General features: G+C 37.6%; 3 protein-coding genes across 12 annotated transcripts in view; 1 reads left to right on the top strand and 2 right to left on the bottom strand.

The window, feature by feature from the left end:
- Window positions 1–17,441, bottom strand: part of GKAP1 (G kinase anchoring protein 1) — a 24,106-nt gene extending 6,665 nt beyond the window's left edge. The window contains exons 1-8 of the mRNA XM_071732114.1: window positions 17,252–17,441; window positions 11,055–11,318; window positions 8,905–9,048; window positions 4,018–4,095; window positions 2,363–2,483; window positions 1,282–1,304; window positions 554–706; window positions 105–206 (exon numbers count right to left, since the gene is read on the bottom strand). Coding sequence (XP_071588215.1) covers window positions 105–206; window positions 554–706; window positions 1,282–1,304; window positions 2,363–2,483; window positions 4,018–4,095; window positions 8,905–9,048; window positions 11,055–11,273 — 840 coding nt within the window. The 5' untranslated portion in view covers window positions 11,274–11,318; window positions 17,252–17,441. The remainder of the gene's footprint in view (window positions 1–104; window positions 207–553; window positions 707–1,281; window positions 1,305–2,362; window positions 2,484–4,017; window positions 4,096–8,904; window positions 9,049–11,054; window positions 11,319–17,251) is intronic.
- Window positions 17,342–26,024, top strand: part of LOC139790358 (uncharacterized) — an 11,206-nt gene continuing 2,523 nt past the window's right edge. Inside the window, exon 1 of one of the 2 annotated variants that reach the window (XM_071732109.1) lies at window positions 17,342–17,841. In XM_071732109.1, the coding sequence (XP_071588210.1) occupies window positions 17,342–17,841 (500 nt within the window). The remainder of the gene's footprint in view (window positions 17,842–26,024) is intronic. The other variant, XR_011723465.1, reaches the window with a different exon arrangement.
- The window catches only part of KIF27 (kinesin family member 27), a 26,355-nt gene continuing 19,512 nt past the window's right edge, over window positions 19,182–26,024 (bottom strand). For 5 of the 9 annotated variants that reach the window (XM_071732084.1, XM_071732082.1, XM_071732088.1 and 2 more), the window contains exons 14-18: window positions 25,401–25,616; window positions 24,168–24,374; window positions 23,185–23,383; window positions 22,504–22,710; window positions 19,182–21,007 (exon numbers count right to left, since the gene is read on the bottom strand). In XM_071732084.1, coding sequence (XP_071588185.1) covers window positions 20,574–21,007; window positions 22,504–22,710; window positions 23,185–23,383; window positions 24,168–24,374; window positions 25,401–25,616 — 1,263 coding nt within the window. In that variant the 3' untranslated portion in view covers window positions 19,182–20,573. The remainder of the gene's footprint in view (window positions 21,008–22,503; window positions 22,711–23,184; window positions 23,384–24,167; window positions 24,375–25,400; window positions 25,617–26,024) is intronic. The other 4 variants (XM_071732087.1, XM_071732089.1, XM_071732090.1 and 1 more) reach the window with 3 other exon arrangements.

Genomic DNA, 26,024 nt, shown 5'->3' with positions numbered 1-26,024 from the left:
CCAGTCTCAAGTATCTCTACAGATTTGTCATATCTTAATAGATGTTTTTTTTAAATTTATAATAATGTTTTGTCTCCTATTTGAAGGTTTAAGAAGCTACATACCTCCCACTGAGTTATTGTATTTTTCAGTTTCTCAATTTCCGTATCTTTCTTTTCAAGCTCAAGCTTTAGTTGTTCTGTTGGTTCACCTTTTGAAACACTCTCCTATAAGGAAGAAAACATCACTTTCTTAATAATTTTGTAATGTGAATTTAATTTTTGTTCATTAGAGCATTTTTGATCAAAACTAAAGAGGTATATAGATAGCAAAAGGGTAAGAAGCACAGTAATAAATATTGCCAAAAATTATTTTGATCACAAGTAATTTTTGAAACAAGTCATTTGAATGCCTCTTCAGCTAGATAAAAATATTATTGTTGTAGGTTTTTAATTCTTTAAAATTATCATGCTTTTGATTTGTGCTTTCTTCTACTCAGGTGTTCCTTTCTGATCATTGAATAACCTTCATTAGGCAAACTTCTTCCCATCAGAATGACTGCTGTTTTACGTGCCTGGTTGTGTTCCTGAGATGTGCAGTTATCTGTTTCACTGCAATCAGTAAGCTGAACTCTCCTTTTCTCTCTTTCAAGTATTCTGTGAACGTCATCTTCCAGCCTGTTGAAAAATCCTTTATCATGTGACGAAGAATGGGAAGAGTTCAGTTCCTGTCAAAAGTAAGCACCAATAACATATCTTCCTTTACATATAAGTTGATGCTGAGATAGAAATCAGTGTTTAAAAAAACAGCTTAACTCAGAGTGAAAGCATTATCCTAGATGTTACACCTAGAGAATATGAAACCAAACAAAGAGCCTAGAAACTAACCGTTAGCATTTAGTTGATCATGAGATTGCCCAAAAGCACGAAGTTGGAATTAAATAATTTTGCATTACCCTAACATAGTTTTTTACACTGTTAACTACTATTTTCACAAAAAGTGAAAATGTTCGGGCTGCTGTGCAACATAGTAGCATCACAGTGCTTTATCTAATTTGCTTCTCTTTTTTGTAATACAATTTGTACTTTTTGACATGCATTTAAATACAGTAACTTCAGACACATACGTCTATTAAACCTGCATCTGTAAAAGTTTCCAAATTGAAATAAGTCCATTTCAGAATGTGTAGCTGTCACTACAGAAAGTTCCAAAACAATTAAATTCTAAACAAAACTGCTTAATGTTGGGTTTTTGTTAGGTGGTTTTGTTTTTTTTAATTAAGCTAGTTTGAATAAGACTTACCTCATTTTTTTTAGCCGGGTTATCTGAAAAGAATAGAAAAAAATTTACATCAATAAGTTACTAATATCTTGTACAGCTGGCTATATTGAAACATTCTGAAAAATGGTGAGAAAACTCCAGCTACTGAGGTTCTTAAAGATTAACTCTCCTCTCAAAGGCACAATAAAAAATAATTACTAAACCATAACCAGCCAAGATTACTAACCATGTATTGTATCAGTTGGGTTTTTTTCACAGATCTTTTATTATACTATTTAAAATGAGGAATTCCATATTCATTTGCTTTATTTAAAGTGAAAGACAATGTCTTAGGAACAGATACTTAAGAAACAAATCAAGAAACAAATCCTTAAGTCTGTTTAGGCTTTTAAAGCACATATCTGGCTGTACTCCTCTATGCCTTCCATGCCTTCCGGATTGCTCTGCTTTCAATCTTTTTTCCTCTATTCAGATTACCTCGAACTAATGTGTTAAATAATGCAGATTTAGACAAAAACATCATTAAAAGAGAAAGCCTTTGAAAACAAATTACTTTCTTTTTCTGATATCTGTCTTGATTCCTTCACAAAAATTCAGACTCTCTGCTCTACAGACACAGATTATGGAATTTTAAACATAAATAATGCATATAATGAGAATATACAATTATTTCAGTATTTATTCATCCTAATGAAAATCAGTATCATGAAGAAAGGCAAACAATTACTTTCTACTACCCAGGAAACATAAATTCAGTCACCTATAAACTGCAAACTTAATTAAATAAACAAAAAACTCCCAACACCTTAGATGAAAAATAAGTCATATTAAGAGTGTTTGAGGCCACCACCCACCCCAGGGGCACTACATGAAATTGTTTTCCTTAATCTCTCCTTTTTTATTGATTATGTAACTAGCCCATTGTAATGTAATGAACACTGCTTTTAGACTTGATAGGACACACTAACTGCAACTCATTTACTGTTAGTTTAACCACAGTATTAATGAACAGAGACAAAAGGGTATTTTGCAGTTTGCACACTCAGTATGACAATTCCAAGTAGCACAGCTCATTTGGTATGGTAAGACATACCTACATTACTGTCTGACTGGAAGTCTTTCAGAGACACAGTGAGAGGTTTGTCTTTTCCTTTCTGGTTCTTTTTCTCTTTCTTATTCACATACTTTGACTGAGGTGAAGTATTTTCAACTTTTTCATATTCCTAAAAGAATAAAATCCCACTGGTATAATTTTCTTCAATACCCAAATATTTTTCCTGAGGCTTTTTAAGGAAAAAAAAACAGTGATAACATACTGAAGTTTCAGATTGGTTTACAGAGTGCAAGACATGACCAACAATTAAGGATCAATTCTGTTTGCTGAAGTAAAGCATTGCTTTTCACAAAACAGTTGATGAACTACCAGCATAATACTTCCTCAACCACCTATATCAAATTTTAGCCAGAAACTCAGGAAGTGTGATTATACTATACGTCAAGCACTGGAAGGCAGAAAACTACAGAAATTAGTACATTAATTGAAAAAAACTAGTTCTACTGTACCTTCTTTTTATTCACAAAATACACATTCAGTAAAAAGTCAGAGAGCTATCAGTGTGCAGCAATGCTCTACCAGCTGCACTTGGTCCTACTGAAATTAGACAGGATAGCCATTTGAACCCAGTCCAGCTCCACACACATCTGCATTAACATTCTTAGCCAATGATCAATGTCCCAATTGTTAAAAATAATTTTAAATACTAATTAATTATATATTTTAAGGTTACAAATAGTCTTCAATGTAAATAATATTAAGAAAAAAGACTTACGTAGAAAGCAAAGATGGAAATGGAGTGCTTTTATTTCTATAGAAACAAGGTTTCTTCAGCATAGTTACGTAATGCGTTCTAAATATATATTTAAATTATTCAAAGGTAATTCCAAAAAAAGTCTACAAATTACATTGTGCTACTGTGCCTGAAGACTGTCTTCTCTTTAAAAAAAACTTTTAATATCCAACTTAAAAATTTATCCTTGGCTTTCAAGAATTTTAACTCTCTCACCACACAAAAAAGTGAAGCTTAATGCAGAGATATTTGACAAAAGGGGACATGCCTTATGATGCATAATTATACTTAAATTAACTTATTTTCATAAATTTCATTGGCCCCTGATATATTGCAAATAAGAAGACATTTCCTATTAGAAATCAAGAAATTATCTAAGCATACTTTTTAGAACAATTCTTCAGTGTTCTGTAGGAACTGTTCAGAAAACAGCATCCCAACCACTAAAGAAAACGTGTACAGCATATTAGAACTATTTACATTCAAAACAGAGGTAAGATGTAACCAAAAATGCAATAATTCAAACATCACTAGTACTTCAAGATGTAAGGAGAATTCAGTGCTTTGATTCTCTGACTCCTCAAATGTAATGGATTTTATGAGAAAGGGTGGAATCTCTTGTACTCTTAAAAAATGTCAGCCCATTTATATGCCAGAAAATCGAAAAAGTAAAGCTAATTTTCAACCTTTTCAAGCAAATAAGAAAATAGCAAATAAATTCAAACCACCCAATACTATTATATGTGGTTTCTTTCAAATCCAGTTCTCTAAACTCTAAAGTATCTGAACAGTGTAAGCAAACAATTTACATTAAAAGAAGATTATACTTTTAGGAAGGTATTTTGCTTTATTTTTAAAATTCAAGCCTCAATTTGTACAGCTTTTACATCAGGATGAATCCTGCAACTACCTTTTTGTGTTCTTCATACTCCAGTTTGCTTAGCAACAGTGCTTTTTCAAGATCAGCTTCAAACATTTCAGACGTCAGCTAGAGAAACAAACATATTTCAAGTGACTAGGTTGGTAAATAAAAAAAAATATAAAACCACAAAGACCACGCTAAAAATAAAAACTTCAGTTTTGAGTGAGTCACATATCACTCCAACTACCAAAAAGATAAGTTTCACTAAGTGACAGATAGTATACATTCTCTTGCCATAAGAAAAAAAATTTCCTGCTTCAGGCAGCTTTGTAACGGATATAAGCATACAATAAGTTATGCACATGTTTATGTAATACAATTACCATCTTGATTATTTGTTTACACAAGATTTCTTAGAAATATTTTTTATTTTCAGTCAGAAACATGAACAGGAGAGAATGTTACAAGATGAAAAATGGTCATTGTAGACCACCAGAAAGTAGGCAGTGGGATTAACCGCACTCTCTGCTGATGACACCAAACTGTGTGGTGTGGATCTCTAGTATAACAATAACCCTATCATAATTTACTTATGTAGCAGTCATTCAATTCAGGGCAAGACTGAATCTTTGAATCTGGCTATACAAAAGGTTGCTACTTCTAGATGGTAGCCGAGTTGAGAACTTTAGATGTGAATATTCTCAAAACCAGTAATCTACCCCATAGTTTCCCAAGCACCTTCCGTCCTGCTTCTATGCATAGCCTCACTGTTTCAAAATTGATAACTACAGGCTCACTGCCATTTAAACATATCCAAAATTCTAGAAACCACAGGTTCCTTTGCTTTGGTATTGGAAGTACACAACCAATAGGCAAGCTCTGGAGTACACCTAGTAGTAGTAAGATGTTGAGGCTCATGCACAAAGCTTTTATAATGACTCTTAAAAGCTTTGTTGACGAAAGACCATGTTATTTATATAATAACTCCATTGTTAAGATCAATGTTGACAATCCTTTAAAGGAAAAGTGACAGGCAGTATGGCAATTTAGAGGGTAAATATGATGAGAGGAACACTTCATGAACTGGCACGTGCTACCTGTGGAGCTGACCTCTGAGGAAACAGGGGGACACTGTTTCTCAGGCAGTGCTGAATATCACCCTCTGAACCCATTGCAGTATACCATTTAAAACTTGCATCTTAATTTTCAATATTGTATTACTGGTGGATGGAAGGATGACCGTGAGCTAGCAATGTGTCATTATGGCCAAGAAGGCAAATGGCACCCTGGGGTGCATTAGAAGAGGGGTGCTTAGTGGGTTGAGAGAGGTTCTCCTTCCTCTCTACTCTGCCCTACTCTAGGCTGCATCTGGGGCACATTCTGGGCCCCTCCATTCCAGAAGGACAGGGAACTACTTCAAAGAATCCACCGCAGAGCGACCAAGATGATCAAGGGAGCGGAATATCTCCCTTACGAGGAAAGGCTGAGCTGGGGCTCTTCAGCTTGGAGAAGAGGAGAATGAGGGGTGACCTCATTAGTTTTTATAAATATGTAAGGGGCGAGTGCCAGGAGGACTCAAACTTTTCTCAGGGGTGACCAACAATAGGACGAGGGGCAATGGTTATGAACTAGAGCATAGGCAGTTCTGTATAAATATTGGGAAGAATTTTTTCACGGTGAGGGTGACAGAGCACTGGAACAGGCTGCCCAGGCAGGTTGTGGAGTCTCCTTCCCTGGAGACATTCAAAGCCCACCTGGACACATTCCTGTGTGGTCTGTTGTAGATGACCCTGCTCTGATAGGGGGGGTTGGACTCAATGTTCTTTTGAGATCCCTTTCAACCCCTTACTTTCTATGATTCTATGATTTTATAATTACTAGACATGGGAAATTACAGAACTAAGAGTCTATGAAAAAACAAATAGCTAAATAGGTCATATTTTGACCCAGTGTAAGGAAAAACTACCTGTGGCCCTCAGTAATGTATCAATTCAGAGTCCTTGTGCTAAAATGGAACAGTTTATTGCTCAGCAGATTTGCCCTTTCAGGCCTACTCCAAAGCAAGAGTTTAAGCTTCAGCTTAAAACATCAGGTGTTGTACCTTGTGTCAGTAATGACCTTTACTGTAAGATCACAATTCCTTAAGTCAGAGTTATTAATGGATTCTTCAAATTATAGTCTTACAGAACATAACAAATAATAATTTAAAAGAAGTGACATACAAAAGCTGTAACTCATTACTTAAAAAAAAAACAAAACAAAAAACATTGAATTCCTATCCTGAAACAGAACTGTTAAGACAATTTGGGAAACAGGATTATCAACAATAAACCAAGTTATTATCAAAATTGTTTGTGATAATATTAAAAAAAAAAATCCAACCATAACTGTGCCTACTGAAAGCTCATTGTTCTTTGTTTGGCACAGGCCTTTACTTTCTAATTTTTATTTTAGGGTCACAAGTCCTTTAATGCTTTGTTAATAGGCTACTGCAAAAATCATTAGGGACTCACAGGCTTTTATAAATTCTCCTTAAGAACCTAAGTATACATGTGCTATAATTAAACTAAATTCATCACTGTTTTCACTCATGTCCTTATTTCCTCCAGTATAAGCAAAAGCAAGCTAATGAAGTACCTGCCGGTGCTGTAATACACAGGCAGTATCTACAAACCATGAATTAACCGTTTTACAAGGAATCTTATTAATTATGCATGTTTTATTACAAATATTATTTTAAATAGTATGAGGCATGTACTCCATGTCATATACCTTATGATAGGACAAACATTTTGATTGCTGTTCTGACAGAACTGGCAAGTAGCAATTTCTTTTTCCACTCCTCAGATTCCAGTATTCACATTAAGAGTTTCTGAATGAACCTAAGAATAAGCTTAAAGCAGTTTGGGCAACTTTTAGGAACTTTGAGATTTAAACTCCAATGCTTTAAACCACTTATGAACCAAAAAAGTTCACTGTAACCTTTATGGTTGACTAAAAACCTATAGTGTCAAAGTCATACCAGTAACTTGAAACAAAGTCTAATTATTTTGTATTCACAAAATATCCACACTGCAATCTAAGAGTGGCCATGCCAGTGTCAACCATTTTCCTGATGTTCAGTGTAGTGAAAGGAAAGTTACAGTCCACAGCGTACATCCATTCTTTTCGCTCAGTCCACTGTAACCACAGAGAGCTGTTCAAAATGAAGCTGTGCTGCAAACAATCTATTCTTCAACCTCAAGAGCTGTGACAGCATTTGGATTTTCCTTTGTCTCAAAAACAGGACAGTATCTTTAGAACTAACTACTGTACATTACAATTGCTATAACTGCTCTAAAGTAATTTTAAAAATAATGTCAGGGTAACTTCACATCTTGTATCTCAGTAAATTCAAAATTAGTAAGAACAGATAACTATAGCCTACAACTGAGTTTTCTTTGTCTGAAAATTTCATCACCTTGTAATTAGACTATAAAGATTTTTTTACCCATAATAATTCCTTCATGCCACAAAGAATAAAAAAAACCTTGAAGTACTGAACAAAGCAAATCTGTACCTGAAAAAGTTACTCTGAAGTTAACTAGATCTGGAAATTTCCAAGAGGATTATTAGGTCACTGTTTCACTGCTAGCACACCCATCTAGAAGCCTACAAAATTAAAAACTTGGCTATACTCTGTTTAAGGAGGCATCTATGCCAAAGCATTAGCTTCATAGAAAACAGTTAAGGACAGTATCCAAACATCCGACCTATGTCAATACAGCTTTCTGTATCGTGTTTTATCTAGAAAAATAAGCAGTTCAATACTATTTTTTTTTTTTTTTTTTGGTGAGATATAAGTTCAAAATTTCTCTGTAACAGAATATAAAGTTCTAGGATAGAAGTTCAACAAGTTTTTGAAACACTTTAACTCCATCTGCTGCCACTTACTGGTAATTTGCACTGAAAAAGTTTGTGCAAAGTTAAATACTCTAGAAGGCATCTTCAAGCATAACAACACAGCCATAGTGAGTGAATGCATAGCAGACAATTATTTTAAAAGAATCTAGAGTAAAAGTGTACCAAAATATATCTTCAAGCTTGATCTGAAAAAAATGCATTCAAATTCCTTCTGTGTCCATCTAGAAGAGCCAAAGTGCTGAAAAAATTAAAAATATTTGTATCATTTAGAACACAAGAAAATCACTTGTATCAAAAAGGAGTATATTAAATGCTGAATTCAAGTTAAGAAACAAGAAGACTCATCTTTAAGTACTCTTCATAATTGGCATCACAAAGACAGGAAACTATTGCATTTGTTTAAAGTAAAGATTATTTTACTGTTTTGGATGGTGTACACACTGCTGTGTAATTTCTGTTTGTAGTAGCTTTGGCAAGAAGAACCAAAGGAAAAACATTATATTTGTCTTCATACATGCACAGTATGTCTTTACCTCTGATGTATTTTCAGCTAACCCTACTAACAATATGATTATCAAAAGTGTTTTCTAACATGAAAAAACAGAGGTTATTGCAAAGATACTCTAGTGTGCTAAATGACAATCAGCACTCAGAGTTCTCAAGTGTTCTTTGTTACCTAAAAAGGAATTAGTTTTTCATGCCTAACAGAACTTGACATGCCTGGCTTACTATGGATCCACACTGTGTACCCATTTATTGCTCTACTGAAACATCCCCAGCCTTGCTCCCACCACAGCATTTCACCATCCTTTAATGGCAGTACTTGTTGTCCAAATGGCATAAATTCCTTTTACCATACCCCACTATTCAGTCCAGCTATGAGGTGTACAAAAAGCAGCATGTGCTGACTCTGTACTGTATTTCAAAGAACATGTGGCCTGCCTTTCCACTGCAACCTTTCTTTTGTTGCTTTCTTTCCAGCAATCTCTCTTTATTCATGACATTTAGGTAGCTAAATACACAAAGCTGTACCTGCTCATCTTTTTGTCTCCACTCCTGCCACTTTTCTTCCTGAAAGTCCTTCTGTATTGTAGTGTGCAGTTTTTGTTCATGCTGAGATAAATAGCCTCCATGTGAGGATTTCTGAGGAATCTTTTTAAAAGCAAGGTTTCTGAGCTGAAAAACAGTTATTTTTAATATTACTCAACATGTTGACAGGTATACAGAGAAAGCCTTAATGGACTAACAAAGGAATTCAGACACTTGTGCAAACAGACATATGTGCTTTATCTTACTCTCTAGTTTGAGATACCTTTTCGTTTACTCACTTATGGTATGCACCATGAGACTTACAGAAAACTGTGGATCAGAAATGCATAGTAATAGAACATAAAATAGTGAAAATGTAAATTAATTTTGCCATCTGAAAATACTTTCAGCAAATCCAAAGTGATAGCTGCATCTGACAGATTTCATGCTGGATAAGGTACTGCAGTGTGCTCTCACCTGACCCAGATTAAATATAATGCCAAAAAAAAGGACATATGCACAGACTGGGCACCAACAAACAGAGGAACTAGAGGGCTAGGTAGAACACAAATGATGTAGACACTCCTTACAGTTTGTTAACAATCCAAAGTTGGTCATATTTTAAGAACTAGCAATCAGAGTTCTTTTTAATCACTGCACCTTATGGATACAACAGTACCATCTGGCAGCTCAGAGGTATTCACTGCTCAAGCTGAAACACTGACACTCTGGTCCTTACTTGAAGTGAAAACAAAAGCACCAATACAATCTAGTACCAATTTAGAGATAGGGATTCCTTATAATAAGGGCTCCTGGGAGGGAGAATGAAGCTATAATCAGATGAAGATGCAACAAAAAGAAATTAAGTATAATAACAGTGTTCTCCTTAATAAGTATCATAAGTCCTCCTTAAAATGGCAGCTCACCTTAGCTTAAAGTTACTTAGAATCAGACAATCAAACAGATTGCTATTTTCCTTCCCCTCTTTAGAGTCCCTTGACATATTGCCTTCTGCTTTACTACTGTCTTGCTGCCTGCAACAGCACTACAACCTCTGTTTCTTTCCTCAGATCACAGTGCTAGCAAGAACACTGATGCAGATGATTCTGGTTTATTACTTCAGCAGAGTGTAGCCACAGTCCTGGTATGAGCTGGGACAGGCACAGCCTGTACTTGTGCCTCTGCCATCACAGTAGTAAGTATCACTTCCATGCATATGAACTTCTGTGTATGTGCAATGCATATGCATACACACAATATTTTGATGGTTAAGTTTTGACCATGCTAAAGCAGGCATAAAGAAGCATCAGGGTATGCTTACTGAAGACAATCTAAGAAGAACAGCATCTAAGCTGAAAAAAACCCTTATTTAGCATTATTGCAACTATTAAAATTTTAAAGACTTTAAGTTTAATAGACACTAAAAGAAAAAAAAAAAGATGGATTTGGGAGGTTTGTTTACATACTGGATTTTGTAAGAGATGTGTAAGGTTTCAGACAAATATTATCTCAGATCATTTGTCAGACACAGCAATCTAGAATTCCAGTTCCCAGGTTGCTGGAACAATTCCTTCAGTTTCACTTCTAAATTTTCATTTCAAAGGCTTAAGACTCCCAGTGTCAGAAAATAACCACTGTTCTTCTCCCTACCCCTAACTGACAAAGAGCAGAGGGGAAAAAAAAAGAGGGGGGACTCTGGTTTTAGTAGATTAGGAGGCTGGAGTGATGAAAATTGCAATTTAAGAAATCAAATTTTTATACTTTTCAGACATAGTAGGTAGGTCTATCTCCTACAAAGAAAATAAAACTTCAGAAGTACCTCTAAATTTCAAGATGTTGGCTATAAACAAGTGGTTCATAGAAGCACTTTTTAGAGACATAGAAGACTATTTAGAAAGGTCATTCCCTTAATCAGAAATTATTCAAGTCGTGCTGTCAAAGTAAAACCTAGCAATTTATTCTCACTTGAAGTAGGGAGCACCCTGCTCTTATATAAAAGAATTTTTAATACAGCAAACAAAAAAAAAAATGTAGTTGCTATGACTAAGGACCATTTGTTTAATAAAAAGAAAACAAAACAATAGCTTTAGGGACAGCAAAAAGAAACTGTCAGATAACAGCCTTACCCACTACTGAAAAGATAATCCCTTTACCTCATTTGCCTCACTCTGTAGCTGTTCTCTCCTTTTTCTCCTTTTCTTTCTTTTTTTCTCATTTGCAGATGATCTTCCCCCTGCAGCCTGAGATTTACCGGCACCTCGGCCACTTCTTCCTTTTCCAGGCTCTGAATCAGTATCACTTTCAACTTGTAGTAAAGCAAAACGAGATGCAGTGGTAGGAACAGAGCTGATTACAGTAGATGCCATTGACATGCTGGAAATTCTACTGAGCTGGCTTCTTTTTAATTATTAGCTTTCCTGCAAAAGGAGCAAAGACATAAGAATGAAAACAGTTATTTGACCAACCAATCAATAATTCCTATTTGTTAGCTGCAGAATTAGTATAAAAACTCACCAACAAAACTCAGTATTACTTCTTAATAAGTTTTATTGTTTAAAGTATCTGAACAAGAAATATAAAAGGAAAGAACAATGTATAAAATAGTAGTTACTTTAGGCCAATACATTTGTTTCAGATGTATTATGTTTGATAGACAAAACAAGCAAAAGGCTAAAAGAAATTTGCCTTCATAATCTGGATGGAAAAAGAGAAATAAAAAAAAAAATGCGGATATGGTAGTGCTCCAAAACTCCATCCCTGGAGCCTGATAAAAAAAAGCATGTAGATATGTATATGCAGGCTTCAATTTTGGGCAAGTAGCCTTATTTCTTATTTTACATGTAATATTATTTTGTTCCCAAGCCACTGCCCTCCCAAGCAGTATCCTCCACAGGAAGGTGAACCCAGCACTGTGGTGCATATTGTTCTTAAACCTCAGGCTCCCCTATTCTTAGCAGCATATCACAGAGGATGAGTTTGGGGTGGTTCGTTTTTTGGTTGGTTGGTTGGCTGGCTGGTTGGTTTTAATGGCTAGAGCTGGAAGGGAGCTTAAAAATAATCTAATTCCAACACCCCTGCATGAACAGAGACACCCTTCACTAGATCAGGTTGCTCAAGGCCCCATAGAACCTGGCCTTAAGCACTTCCAGGGAGGAGGCAGCCAAAGCTTTCCTGGGCATCCTGTTCCAGTGCCTCACTTCCCGCACAGGGAATTTTTTCCTAATGTCTAACCTAAATATTCCCTTTTCATGTTTTAAACCATTTCCCATTGTCCTCTCACTACATGCTTCTAAGTCCTCAAACTCCTTCAGCTCCTTAGAGCTCTCCTCAATCCTTTTTCCTTCCAACCTGTATTCATGCATGGGATTGCATGATATGAACTGGGGGGCGGGGGGGAGACAAAACTGGGAAACAGATTTATGCCTTCCATTGCCACCTGTACCTTTAACCAATGTATATATCCCCTATGAGAACACTCCGCAACATACTTTGTCTAGTGTAAAAGTCAAAGTTTTGGCATAAGAATATTTGCCTAATTCCAATTTTTACATGCAAAGTTTAGTGAAACAGGAGAAGATTCAAAGAGATGTTACTTAGCAGTGATGAGAAATTTCATAGCAGACATCTAGCAATATTAAGGTATTATGACAGAGACATTTAGTGAAAGAGTACATAATTTTTGAAAGCGCTGTTTCAATGGCATCCTTAGTTTGGCAACTGTAAACATAAGAAGTTGAATGGAACATAAGAACCTATAGAAATTTCAAGGGATTGTTTTTATCTCTAAATTCTAGACTTCTACAAGGACAAACCCATAGACGTGATCTAAAGATGTTGAGACATATGAGCAGGAAATGTCTTGCAAACAATGCTATAGTCAAAGGTCACCATTGTGACCACTGCCCAAAATCACTATTAAAAAAAGGAGTATTTATTTATTTATTTCTCAGAGCTGAAAGAATGAGCAAATAGTACTGTTCCAAGTTTACCAAAGACAGAGGTTACAGTGAACAGCATTTTTCTCATTCTATTTCTCTATTTCTTAAAAAAAAAAAAAAAAAAAAAAAAAAAAATTATTCTGCTTAGGAGCTTAGTTACAGCTGACAGATATTGTGCTATTACTACTAGAACATACAGCAAATTACAAATCAAAACTCAGAGAAAAGATACAACTTCACAGAAAAATAGCAGCAAAGACAAGTACTCAGTCCCATTACAACACAAACCTGGAATATTGGGTGGTGCTCTTGGCACTACACCAGACTACAACAGCCTTCATACTAGAAGTTTGTAAACTCTCTAATGTATTTAACTTAAAAATCACTTAGTGAACTACAGGATGATTCTTGTCAGTCAAAAGCTTAGCATTTCTAGTCTCTGTCTAGTCAATGTACTATATATTGGTTTTCATAAAAAGAGATGAACAGCACAACACAGTCTAGAATAGCTGTTAACATTGCTAATTCACTGGGACATTTCAATACAGTTATTAATATTACAGCAGGAACTTTCTCAACACTTGAAGATGGATCCAGTGATTCGCTGAGGTCCACCACCAGCCATGATTCACATTTTAATACCACACCTACAAGTCTGACAAACAAATTTTACTAACTGATATTTCAGTTCCAACACATAACTCCTCCCACACCTGCACAGGAGACCAATGGGCTACACAGCTTTCAGCAAAGTGTAGATTCTTGCCACCCCTTTTACAATATTTTTTTCCTTTAACAAAGCATTATTGTTTATGTTGTTTTTTATTACTCTAGATGCAAGCAGTCTTAGAAAATTAAAACATCACAAAACCAGAATGTGTTAAAATACCAGAGTATTTTGTAGTTCCACAGATCAAACTACGATCTGAAAAAACATGTCAACCATTACAGTGCTTTCAAGGAAGAGTCTGGCAGTCTGAGAAATGGTACACAGCCAGTTGGCCAAAGCCTATGTGTCTGAATACAAGAAAATTCCTTTCCTTAAGGAGTACAGCAACAATCTCTCAAGAGGAGCAAAACTAAGCAAAGCATGCTCGTGGCATCTATGCAGCTCATTAATACATCAAGTGAGACTGCAGGTTAAAAAAAGTCCAACAAAAATACATCAGTACGCTAGGGTCGTTCTGATGTGTGTACACTTCGGAGGAGACTTTAATCGACACCCGAAGTAACTAACCCTCCGGTTTCACTTTAATACAAAGATCACTGATAGTGGATTTCAAAGTTGCAACATGATGACAGCATTGATACACAAGTGGCACCAATAAATGACCCAGTTTCAAAGATTTCTGCTTTGCAAATTACTAGCAGACTAGCAGCTGCCTCTGCAATGTTTCAAAATCTAAAGTTTGAAAAGAACCAAAAACAGTTTCTACAATCAAAATGACAGGGTATTCAGATTCATGTATCAACAGCATGATACACCACATAACTTCAAGGCAACAGAAAAGAGTTTACTATGGCTAGCAAGTAGCAATCGTTTCTGTGTTCTACTCATTCCTACATACTCTTCTATAAATAATGTCAGCCAACAGGTATAGATTATTTTGGAATTTTATACTAAATCAATAGATTATATCAAGTTGATTCCATTTATGAAACATATAATTTAGTACTTTGCCTTGTCTGATACAGTGATATATAAGCACAAAGTGCTTACTCTGCCTTAAGTTCTTAGTTACAAGAAGACATATTTAGAAAGTTAAATTGTAACGTGATTGAAAAGGCATCTTTTTAACTTCAGTTCCCTGAAGGGTACTAAGTGCTAGTTCCGAAACATGAACCTGCTGCATGGCCTGAAGAACTTCAGTGTGACCATAACTTCAAATTCCTTTTTGTAACAGTTACATTCAGCCACATGCTGCAGGTGAAATATCATCTGAAATACATATTTTAAGAACATTACTGCAAAACGTCCAAAATACTTATTAAGAGATGTTTTGCACATGTCCACAAACTTTTGTTTGAACTTCAGCAGCTTCCTGGCCTGTGTGCAGCTTTGCACGTGTGCATGAGTTAGCATTTAAATGCCAAGCACCTTTAAGAGGTGACCAGTAGTCTAGATGCTAGTAGCACAACCTTAAGTTTCTGTGAAAAAACATTAAACCTTTAAATGTGACACTTCACTATTCAAAGGAAAAAAATGAAGAGCCCCCAGAACGTAACCCATTTCCTATTGAACCACTTTCATTGGCAAACCGCTGATAAAGATGCAGATTTTAGAAAACTTTGAAAATAGGCTATTGTCATACTAAAGCTTCTTCCCCCATACAATCTACTCAATTCTACCACTAGAAAACATAGTTATGATAATCCACGATCACTGTAAGTTCTTAGCAAATATCTGAAGTATTGACTACATCAGTACTTGCTTGTAAACCTGAAACAGTACGAAAACACACACTTACAAATGAAGGAACATGTCCATTTCCTTACTGGCACAAATCAACCTTTGCCTTTTCTACATATAATATATTAAAATCATAGAATGTTTTGGGTTGGAAGAGACCTTAAAGATCATCAAGCTCCAACCCGCTGCCCTTGAGCAGGGACACCTCTCACTATACTCATGAGGTAGCTCAAAGCCCCCTCCAACCTGGCCCTGAACACTTCCAGGGAGGGGACATCCACATGGGCAACCTGCACTAGTGTCTCACCACTCTCATAGTAATTTCTTCCTAATGCTTACCTAAATCTACTCTCTTCCATTTTAAAGCCATTGCCCCTTGGCCTGTCACAACACGCCATTCTAAAAAGTCCCTCCCCAGCTTTCTTGCAGGGCCCCCTTGCAGGTACTGGAAAGCCACTGTAAGGTCCTCCCCAGAGCCTTCTCTACTCCAGCTGAACAACCCCAACTCTCTCAGTCTCCTCTTCACAGAAGTGCTCCAGCCCTCTGATCTTTGTGGCCCTTCTCTGCACTCGCTCCAGCAGCTCCATGTCTTTCCTGTGTTGGGGGTTCCATACCTGGACACAGACTCCAGGAGGGGTCTCACAAGAGCAGAGTAGAGCAGGAGCATTGCTTCCCTTCACCTGCTGGCCATGCTTTTGATGCAGCCCAGGATATGGTTGACTTTCTGGGCTTCAAGTGCACATTGATGGCTCATGTTGAGCTTCTTGTCAACCAATATCCTTAAGTCCCTCTCCACAGGGCTGCTCTCATATTGGTATTTGACATTTTGATCATCGCCTCTTCATTCATTTACTGTATGAAGCTCGATCTACTTTTTTCTTATCACTGCATTTATAAAACACAGGAGGTCCTCCCAGTTGGATGAGCTCTCTCCATTTAAATTGCCTTAGTTTTATGCCATGTGATTGAAGCTATAAGGTTGCATTAAGCTGCACTAAACCAGTAAAATTGCTTCCAAGTCGTCAACTTCAGTTTCGTGAGTAATTTTACAGAAAAAACAAACCAAAACCAAACCAACCAATCACTTGGTTAAGAAATACTTGAAAATAAGAGCAACAACATGCACTGGAGAAATAAGCCCCAGTAGCAGGTAACAGGTTTTGCACAGTTTTGAAAGAGGAGCGTGATGATTTTTACTCCTCTACGTGGAAAAAAATTGATGTTTTTGAGGAAGGACCATTTTTAAAATTCAGAATTAAGTTTTAAAGTGACCAGGCCAGTCTGACTTTAGTTTGACCATAGAATGCTTCCTGACAGTATAAACTTTCTTACTCTTCTTCCTGTTCAATCCAACCCTCCTTCAAAAACAGATAAATAATATTAGTTATGCTTTAAAATTAGGCACTTTAACCTAACAAACTTCGAAACTTCATGCTCGATTTACTGTGTATGACTAATACAACAAAAACTACAAGCTTTCTTGGATAGCAGTACGTATTAGTCACCTTAAATAACCAAAACATCTTCCACGGAAAATACCAAACAGGGAGACAACATAAGTTTTGAGGAAAGAAGCCTGTATTCCTGGTCCCGTCCTTCCCCGCCTCCCCCCCTAGCCCCTCGCCCGGCCCCAGTGGCCCGGTTAGGCAGGAGGCCGCGCAACTCGACGCCTTCACCACATACGGGAGGCCGAGGCGAGCCTGGGGGTCCGGGCAGACGCTCAGAAGGCAGGGCAGCGTGCGAGGGGAGCGAGGAAGCTACCCCTGGGCGGCTCTCGCAGCGCGTCGCGGACCCTTAAGCACCCCCAGCTCTGCGCCTCCCCAGCGCTGGGCCCACCACCCCGAGGCTGCCACGTGCCGCCCCCCTATCCCGGGGGCACCGCTCTCCCGCCGCGAACGGGCGAGGCCCACTTGGGAGGAACCACTATGGCGCACGACCCCAGCCCCGGCCCCATCTGGGAGTTCCCTTCGCCGCCACAGGCCCGCGGCCACCCGCTTCCTACCGCGGGTAGAAGGCGCAGCAGGGTGGGAGCGAAGGGCGGGCGCCCCCCGCGGGACACAGTCTCGGGTGGCGGCGGCGGCAGGCAGAGGCGATGAGCGTGCTCGGGCCGCTGCCCCCGGGCGGGCGCTATCAGGATCCGCAGGGCGGGCGGGGGCCGCGGCGCGCAGCGCTGCCCTGCGGTTCGTTTGTGTCCCTCGACCGCTGGTTGGCCACGCACCGCGGTGACGCAGCGCCACAACGGCCGCCGGTGGGTACGGGCTCCGGCCGGGATCAGAAAGATGCGCGGCGGGGGGCGGGCCAAGCCGGCAGGGCCGCCTCCCCTGGGCGGCCACTGGGCCGGCGCCGCTCGGTGGGCGCCGGGGCACCGCGGAAGCTGCTCCACTCGCCCCGGAGCGCTGGGGCGCGTGGTACGGCCCAGGGGTCCTCTGCGTCCTCCCGGGGTGGAGCTGTGGTGAGGCTGTCGGTGTGCGGCGGCCCGCCCAGGCCGTGCCCCGGGGACACAGGTATTTCCCTCGGTTCCCCCGGTGACCCTGCCATGAGCCGCCTTTCGGGGGCACCGGCGGCCAGCGGGGCGGCTCGCCACCGGGAAAGGTGCGGCTGGGTGTGTAGACCACCAAGGTTCCTACCCAGGGGCAGGAGACACCGCTGGGCTTCCTCACCGCGGAGTCCGGTCAGCCTGCCCAGAACCCCCTTGCTCGTTTGCAGTGTTTCAGCTACTGCCCGTGTGTTGTATGAGTATAGGACACACAGGTTCGGTGAGGTTCCCTTTGCAGCATAACAAAGTTTGCTGTATTGTTTAGTGTTTGCTGTTAAGTAATATTAGTATTAAGTAGTATTAGTAGTAATATTAATAGTAAAATAGGTAATATTAGTTTTAAGTAATATTTCATCATATTAGAAATGCATAAAGCATTCATTTGTTGACGTGATGCCCTGCAAATAGTTTTTCTTACAACGTATTTTCAGATTCTTTGGAAGCCCTACAGGGAATACCCTGCTTAAGTGGCATGCTAATCCTAAATCAGATCTGACATAATATTTATTGGCTGTTGTTAGACCCCTTTCATGGTCAACAATCCTTCTTCTCTAAAGGCCACGAATTTAATATGCATTTATCCACCTTAGCATTAAATGATCTTGTAATTATGTCTTGAAATGGGTATGTATGGCATACAGAATCTAATGTTTGAATGACTGCTTAATCTGCAGTCTCACAGTTACAGAAACCTCCAAAGCACCAGCTGACATATACTAGTGATGTAGTTGTACTTTCCTACAATTTCCCTTGCTTATTTTACATCCATAAAGACAGGATTTTCATTTGTGGAAACCTAAAATGAGAAGGAATTTACAGAACCATAGAATTGTTTTGGTTGGAAAAGACCTTTAAAAAAATCATCATAGTCTAACTGTTAATGTAGCACTGCAATATCCACCACTAAATCATGCCTTAAACAACACATCTGCATGTGTTTTAAATTTCTTCAGGGATGGTGACTCCACCACTGCCCTGGGAAGCCCGTTTCAATGTCTGGCAACCCTTTCAGTAAAGAATTTTTTCCTACTATCCAATCTAAACCTCCCCTGGCATAATGTGAAGCCATTTCCTCTTGTGATGTCACTTGTTTGGAGAAGAGGCCAACAGCCACCTGACTGCATCCTCCTTTCAGGTACTTGCAGAGACTGATAAGGTCTCAGCCTTCTTTTCTCCAAACTACTCCAGTTCTCTCAGCCATTCTTCATAAGACTTGTGGTCTAAATCACAAGGGCTTTGTTGCCCTCCTTTGGACCTGCAAAATTCATGTTTATTTGTAGAGTAGTATGAGGTGTATGATAATGCAAGGTATTATCTTGAGAAGAAATGTCTTCATCAGTTCCTTCAGTTAATATGGAGATTCTATGTAGTAAATAAGTACACATTTGGAACTGTATATACTTGTTTCTGTTTACTGCTTTTTGATTAGAAACATGACATTAATGATAATAGACTAATACTAAACTTATATTTGGTTAAGACACAGTACTTCCATAACAAGAAAGAATCAAGGCCAATCCAAAAACAATCAAGAAAGACCCCAATCTATATCTCACATTTCAGCTGAACAACAGGTAATAATTCAGTATAATCACATTAAGTGGTTTATTTGTCTGATTAGAACAAAATATTTTGCAGTCTACTAAGGAGATTTTTAAATGTGGTCCCTTTAGCATGCTGTAGTAGCATCTTCATAACAAAGGCAGAAGTGTGCTTGCAGCATAGAAAAATGCAGTTCTTTTATACCTATTGTCCACTCATGCTATACACAAGACCTTGCCTAGACAACAGCAGAAAGCAAAATTTCCTTTCCTAAAATCTAAGACATTTCCAAACGTGAGTGGCTGAAGTCCATGACCAAAATAAACTAACCTTAATTTTGGTACTGCCACTTTTTATGTAGGAGAAAGTTCACAGAAGTTTTACACTCAGTTAAATGTAGGCATTTTTGTCTCTGCCTTCAGAATATATGTAGGCCTTCCTCTAAAGCAGATATGGAATACAGAAGAGTAATTTGCCCATGAAAGCACATGACTAACTAGTAAAAATGAGTTAATATATTGGTCCATCTGACTTACCTAGAGGATGCTGAATTTGGTCCTCTGGGTTTTTATCCATTTTAGTAGTATAGAAATATACATCACACTCAGAGTTGGCAAGCAGTTCTTCAAATGACCCACAAACAAAACCAGGAACTGAAATAAGCAATTACCTTAATTTTGTAAATAAGCAATAAAGAAAAAAAAAACAAAAAAACCCCAAATTTAGATACTGATTGGTACTGATTTTGATCTCAAACATGCCTTGTGTAAAATGTTTTTAGATTAAAAAAGTATAAGAAGCCATTATCAATACTAGGTGACAGTCTGGCAACGAATTTTTTCTAGCTATATATCCAAATAAATGAAATTGTTCGTCAGAAATGTTTCTGACCCAAGAAAAATTACAATATTGCTCTAAGATACTTAAGTTGCACAAGTGCAGTGCACTTCAAAGGGCAATTTCTTAAAAATATTTCTATTTTTTTTACCTACTGAAAAAAACCAAACAACAATATAAGTAATTTCTTCAATGCTAAAGGGTCTTTGAATGAAAGTTCTTAGACACTGTGTTAATTAAAATCTATACCAGATTAACTGAAACTGTGTGAACGTAACACCTGATAGTGAGCAATAAGAACTAAAGAACACTTATTTATCCATGGTTGATACTTAACAAGATCATGAAGGAAGAAATCTAATACATTTGCTTCAGTAGCAACAGCTATTAAAAATGCAATAAAGAGTAACTATGTCTTAGTGACACTAGGCTTTTTGTCCATTTCAATGGAATCTAGAGCAATAGAACTGACACCAGCTCCAAGGCTTGAGCGTCTCAGAGATAGCTCAGCGGGAGGAATGTGACGAAGCTCTCGGCGAGAAAGTTTTATTGGAGTTACTCCTTGAAACTGTGTTACGGTTTTTCTTCTCTGGATGACTGGAGGTAGCTGAGAATGGGGTTTTGAAGGCTCAGCTTCATCTTTTCCTCTTTTGTTATCACTAGTGCTTGACAAACATTCCTTGCTGCACCCATATGAATTCTGCTGTGCTCTTAAAATATTTGTTTTGTCTGTTTCTTTTATTTTCCCTGGATGACAATTGGTTTCAGGGTTAAGTATTGACTTGAATTCTTCAGAAGCAACTTCTACTTCATCTTGACTGGATGCCTTGTCAGTGCTGTTATCTAAAATCAGGAGACAGAGCTACAAATGACAACCATTCTGAGTGCCTGCCATCAAGAAATACTAGTTAGTCGATAGGGTTTCAGAGCATCGGTGTATTATGGTAAAAATAATTATCAGCACCTCACATTTTTGTCCTTTTTGTTATAAAGTTTGTCACCTAGGAAAATATCAGAGGTATTAGTTGTTACTTTCCTCTGATTAGGTACTAGTAATGCAAACCTCATTGTTCTAACTTGCAAGGTATCCTAGTAGGCAGTCTTAAAACACCTGAGCTATGACAATCAAATATGAAGTTGTTCATATATTGAAAAATTCAGCAGTTACATTAGGACTACAAGTAAAAGACATTCTGCGAACTTGATTGTAACGTCCATAGAGGGCTTTTATTATTTTTAAAGCTCAGCCATAAATTATAAATATTATTTATTATGTTATACTGCAGCATGCCTTAAAACATACTCAAAAGAATAATAACTAAATACAGAGTCTTTCTCACAAAACTTATGAACATCCTGTTTAGAAAAATTGGAAATCCGCAGGGGTCTCCTCCCTTCTCCTTGCTACAGTGTGGCTAGGATGGGTGTTTCCCCACTTGGATGCATGTCTAGAACTAGGTGCTTTTTTGGTATACTAGACGAAGAGTAATCTTTGTCTCACACCCATTTATAATCCAACTCTAGAATATTCATGCTCACAGTTGGACAGTGTACTTTATAGTAATGAATGTGTTGGCTTGTTACTCTGCCTAGAGGGCAAGGGCTGAGCCTTAATTCACCCTGGCAGCAGCAGGAGTTTGATTGGCATCATGTGTTAGCAAGTTGTGTCACAGTGGAAGGTAGTGGAAAGTGGTGGCCCAAGGGGAAATAAACAGAAGCATCTGTTGCAAGGAAGAACAAGTCATGCTGAGCCTTGAGGTGAAACACAAGACCAAGAAAGCTGTATTGTACATATGCAGTACTGGTGGTAGCTTTCATTGATGTGAGACAAGCAAAACAGTGACAGAAATTGAACCTTCTCCTCTCCTTCCCCTGAACAGTTTGATAGTAGGTTTGGATTCTGGCAAGTAGGAAATGGAAAAATTTAAAACTTATCATAACAGTCATTTGTTGTTTCATTTGTTTATTTTCTGTGTCAAAGCACAGAATCACATTGGAAAGCTGGTGGCTTTCCTACACGTATATGAACTCTCTCAGTCTTAGTAAGCAAGTAACTGAAGTAAGTTAGGAAGTGAAAGAATGGAACTCATCACTGACAATCTCCCAGTAAGTAACTTTCATGAAATGCAATGAAATAAGAATTTAAACCAGTGGTATACCACTGCTACAGCTATAAATCAACATTGTTTTTCCTTTGAAACTGAGGGAGAGGTGTAATATGTTCCTGCAGAACAGTTAGTTCAGTAAAAATACAATTTTTATGTCTATCTGATCTGTGTTCACCACCCTTCAAATGGTCTATTAATAACTGCATAAATATTTTAAGATAATATACTTACATTTAGTGGGTGCCAATAATTGATGGGATGACTCTCCAAATAGGCCTTTCAATTTCTTCTTCAGCTCTCTGCTTGTTTTCTTGTAGAAAAATAAGTCTTTCTCCAGTTGCTGGACTTTTGCTTCATAGCTTTTCAGGGTTTCTGCAAGACTTTCACTATCTTGTTCTAGGACAAATGAACCTAGTTTCATAACGAAGTATCTCTGTGCTAAAAAAATCAAGATGCCCAACTAGAAAGAATGTATCGTGTATCTTGCTGAGATTTTGCCTGCAGTATTCACATACAATTAGTATGTTACATACTAGGTAGACAGAAGTCCATCTAACTATTGTCATAACACTTAGACAGAGGATTAAAAAGCCATGTCAACCCCACTTGTCAGTTTTAACAGAAGTATTTAGAAGATCTAGACCAGCAAGACTTGTATGTTTCAGCTTCCCAATACCAGCAAACTCAGTATTAAAACACAAAAAATACTGCTTTTAAAAAAATGTTCAATTTTTCCATTCATAGACACCATGTCTGTCCTCAGCATCATACACATCAAAATTAGAGACAGCCAAAATATATCTCTGAAGTTTTTCTTTTTTCCTTTGTTTTTTTTTAAGTTGGAATATATTACTTCTCATTTGTAACTAAAGATAATACCTTCTTTACCATTCCTCCCCAAGAAGAAAATACCTTTGAAATGATGCAGTATTAGCTGTAGTTTTTTCTCATGCTCTTTGTGTTGTAGGGTCAGCTGCCTTTCACACTGCAAATTGACATGTTTAAGTGCAGATTTTAATTCACATATTATGTTTTCCTGGTCTATGACCTTCATTTTCTGTTCTTCAATCTGCAGTTGTAATTCACGTTCAGATTCACGAAGGCCAACAATCTAAGAAAGAAATACACTTCCTTTGATTTACCAAATAATTTTCATAACAGCTTTTATCCTTCTGCTTAATAGATTAAAGCATACAAAAGGAACGGCCTTTATAAGCAATAAGTTTATACTGGAAACAGACTTGCCCATTGCTACAAGTTCGTACTTTCGAAATGAGTTCTGTACATTCTGATATAAAGAATAGTGGGGTTTTTTTAATATTTTTTCCAGAATTTCAACTGAAATAACAGTGTTTTTCTCATTCTGGAAAACTTCCGATTTGCATCCCATAGACAACTTGTTCACAGAATCATCCAAGGTTCAGCTAAAGTCACAAATGCACACCATGACCCAGTGCATTTCATTTTCATGTTTCTAGATGGCAGGCAGTCATGCAAAAAGAGTTTATACTGGATTTAAGAAAAAAAAATAGGAATATTAGCCAAAGATTTACTAATCCTGCAGTTGGAATGAAGTTCCTTGTGATACCACTATTTAAATATATTTCTGCTCCAGAAGTTAGCAACAAAGAGTAATGGAAAGGAACGAGAAAATTCCTAGTTTTGAAACACCTTTAAAGCTAATTACCCCAAAGCAAGATATACAAAGTTAACACAAAAGTATCCCATTTAGGTTAATGTGAAAATTAAAAATATCTGAATTAATACTAAATGTTTGTAACTTAGGAGATTTTCACCAAAGGCTGTTAAATTTATTTTTATTTCTTGACACCATTTCATTTAGTTATCTAGAATAGTAACAGAAAAGTAAGTATTTTTCACTAGCCAAAACAAACCTTATTGAAATATTTGAAGATGATAGCTCTGAGCTCTGCAGCAGACAAGGAAACTAGTTTTCCTATTACATTACTCTCACTCTGTGAAAGAATCTGAGAGGATGACCTAAGCAAGCGCTGGTGATTTTGAATATTTTCATTCTTGTAATCAATAGCAGCCTCCAGGGCTTCAATTCCTTCTTCCAGCTGGAAAAGAGTATGTTCTTCCTACAAAGAGAAACACAAATGAGGTCTTTAAAAAAACAGTATAGAATTATTCTTTCTATATATAAGAAATTCTTGAACTTCATTCTCAAGATTGAAACTAAACTTAAGGGTAAGACAAAAAAACTAATAGTAGTAGAGGGAGTGACACAGGAAAAACGAGGCAAAATACAAATCTAGAACATTTGTCTTTCTTCTGCCACAATACCACTCCCATGATACAGAGGTTGATCAAATGGTTCACCACAAAAACAGAAGTCATGATTCCCTTTTTATCCTTCCCTCATCCTCCCCGTAGTTTGAATTCTAGTATTATTTTTTTTCTGTTTGTTTGTTTTGCTATTTTTCTGTTAGATTAATGAATGAATCAGGTAAGTAAGAAGTTTAGTGGCCGTAACTTGTACAGGGAAGTGGCAGAACTGCATGGCTTGCAGCACTGCAGATTTTAAGTAAGGCAAGTAGGGTTCTTTCTGGCGTGTCATCACCTCAGCTATATGCCCATACTGCTTCTCCAGACTTAAAAATAATCTGTGCATTTTATATGAATTTATTATATCTCCAGTGTAATTATACTATCAACTCAAGCACACACCATCCAGGTAATGGTGAAAATACAAAGGCCTTGAGCTGAAGTTAGCTTTTTCAGAAAATCCTCTGAATAAAATCAAGGGACATCACTATGCAAGTATATTGCCTTGTTCTATGTCCTGGTATGAAAATATTTGCCTATGATAAACTGACTAGCTTCTAGTTCCCTTATTTCTGACTACATGATCTTTAGGGCAGTAGAGTTTGTCAAGGCACTACCTGAATTAAGTCTCTCTCACCAGTCATTTACTTTGTCCACCACTAAGTAATGCTTTAATACCAGTATCTTAACATTGCTGTTTACAAAAGTACCAAGCTTCAGTTCCTTGCTTCTAGTTTACCTAGTATTTGGAGACAATGCAGGGTCTGATTGGAACACTTTATTATGCAACACTACCTAAAACCTACGTTTGTCTTAAAGGTTTAAAGGTGCTTACTTACTTCAGTTGATAACACTTTACCGTCTTTCAGTTTCTCATCCACACTATTTCTTCTTCTGAGCAGCTCCTCCCTTTCCATCTGAAGAACCTGAATTTCTTCCAGAATGTCTGTCTGATCTTCAGTGGTGCTGCCCTGAAGCTGCATACCTTTGTCACACAGTTCCTGATCCACCATACTTAAGCGAGTAGATAATTTCATACTGTCCTTGTTTAAAGCCTAAAAAAACACCCACAGCAACCATACATATAAAACCGAGATACTCCTTCCAGTTCGAAAAAATGTAGGTGGGACCATTAATTCTGCAGGGTAAATCTTGCCTGCATCTTACAATGAGACTCCTTTTATTTTGAATAGACAGCTATCATAAAAGTTACTACTCAAAAGATGGAAGAAAATGTTAAGTGTGCAGATTTTTACATCTTAAAAATTAAAGGAACTAGTTATTATAAGCAGCAACAGTACTTCAATTTCAATCCACTTTCGCTACTTAAAAATAAATAGTGCAATATGCTTCCCTGTCATGCTCTCTAGTTTGCAAAAGGACTGAGTCATTTTTAGACATTATATTATTTCATGGTCCCCAATAACAGAACTCCAACAGTGAAAATTGTTTAAAATTGTTAT

Source organism: Heliangelus exortis, chromosome Z (assembly GCF_036169615.1).
Source record: "Heliangelus exortis chromosome Z, bHelExo1.hap1, whole genome shotgun sequence".
Taxonomy (NCBI): domain Eukaryota; kingdom Metazoa; phylum Chordata; class Aves; order Apodiformes; family Trochilidae; genus Heliangelus; species Heliangelus exortis.
Note: the sequence above shows the minus strand (reverse complement) of the source record. Positions and strands in the feature narration are given on the sequence as shown.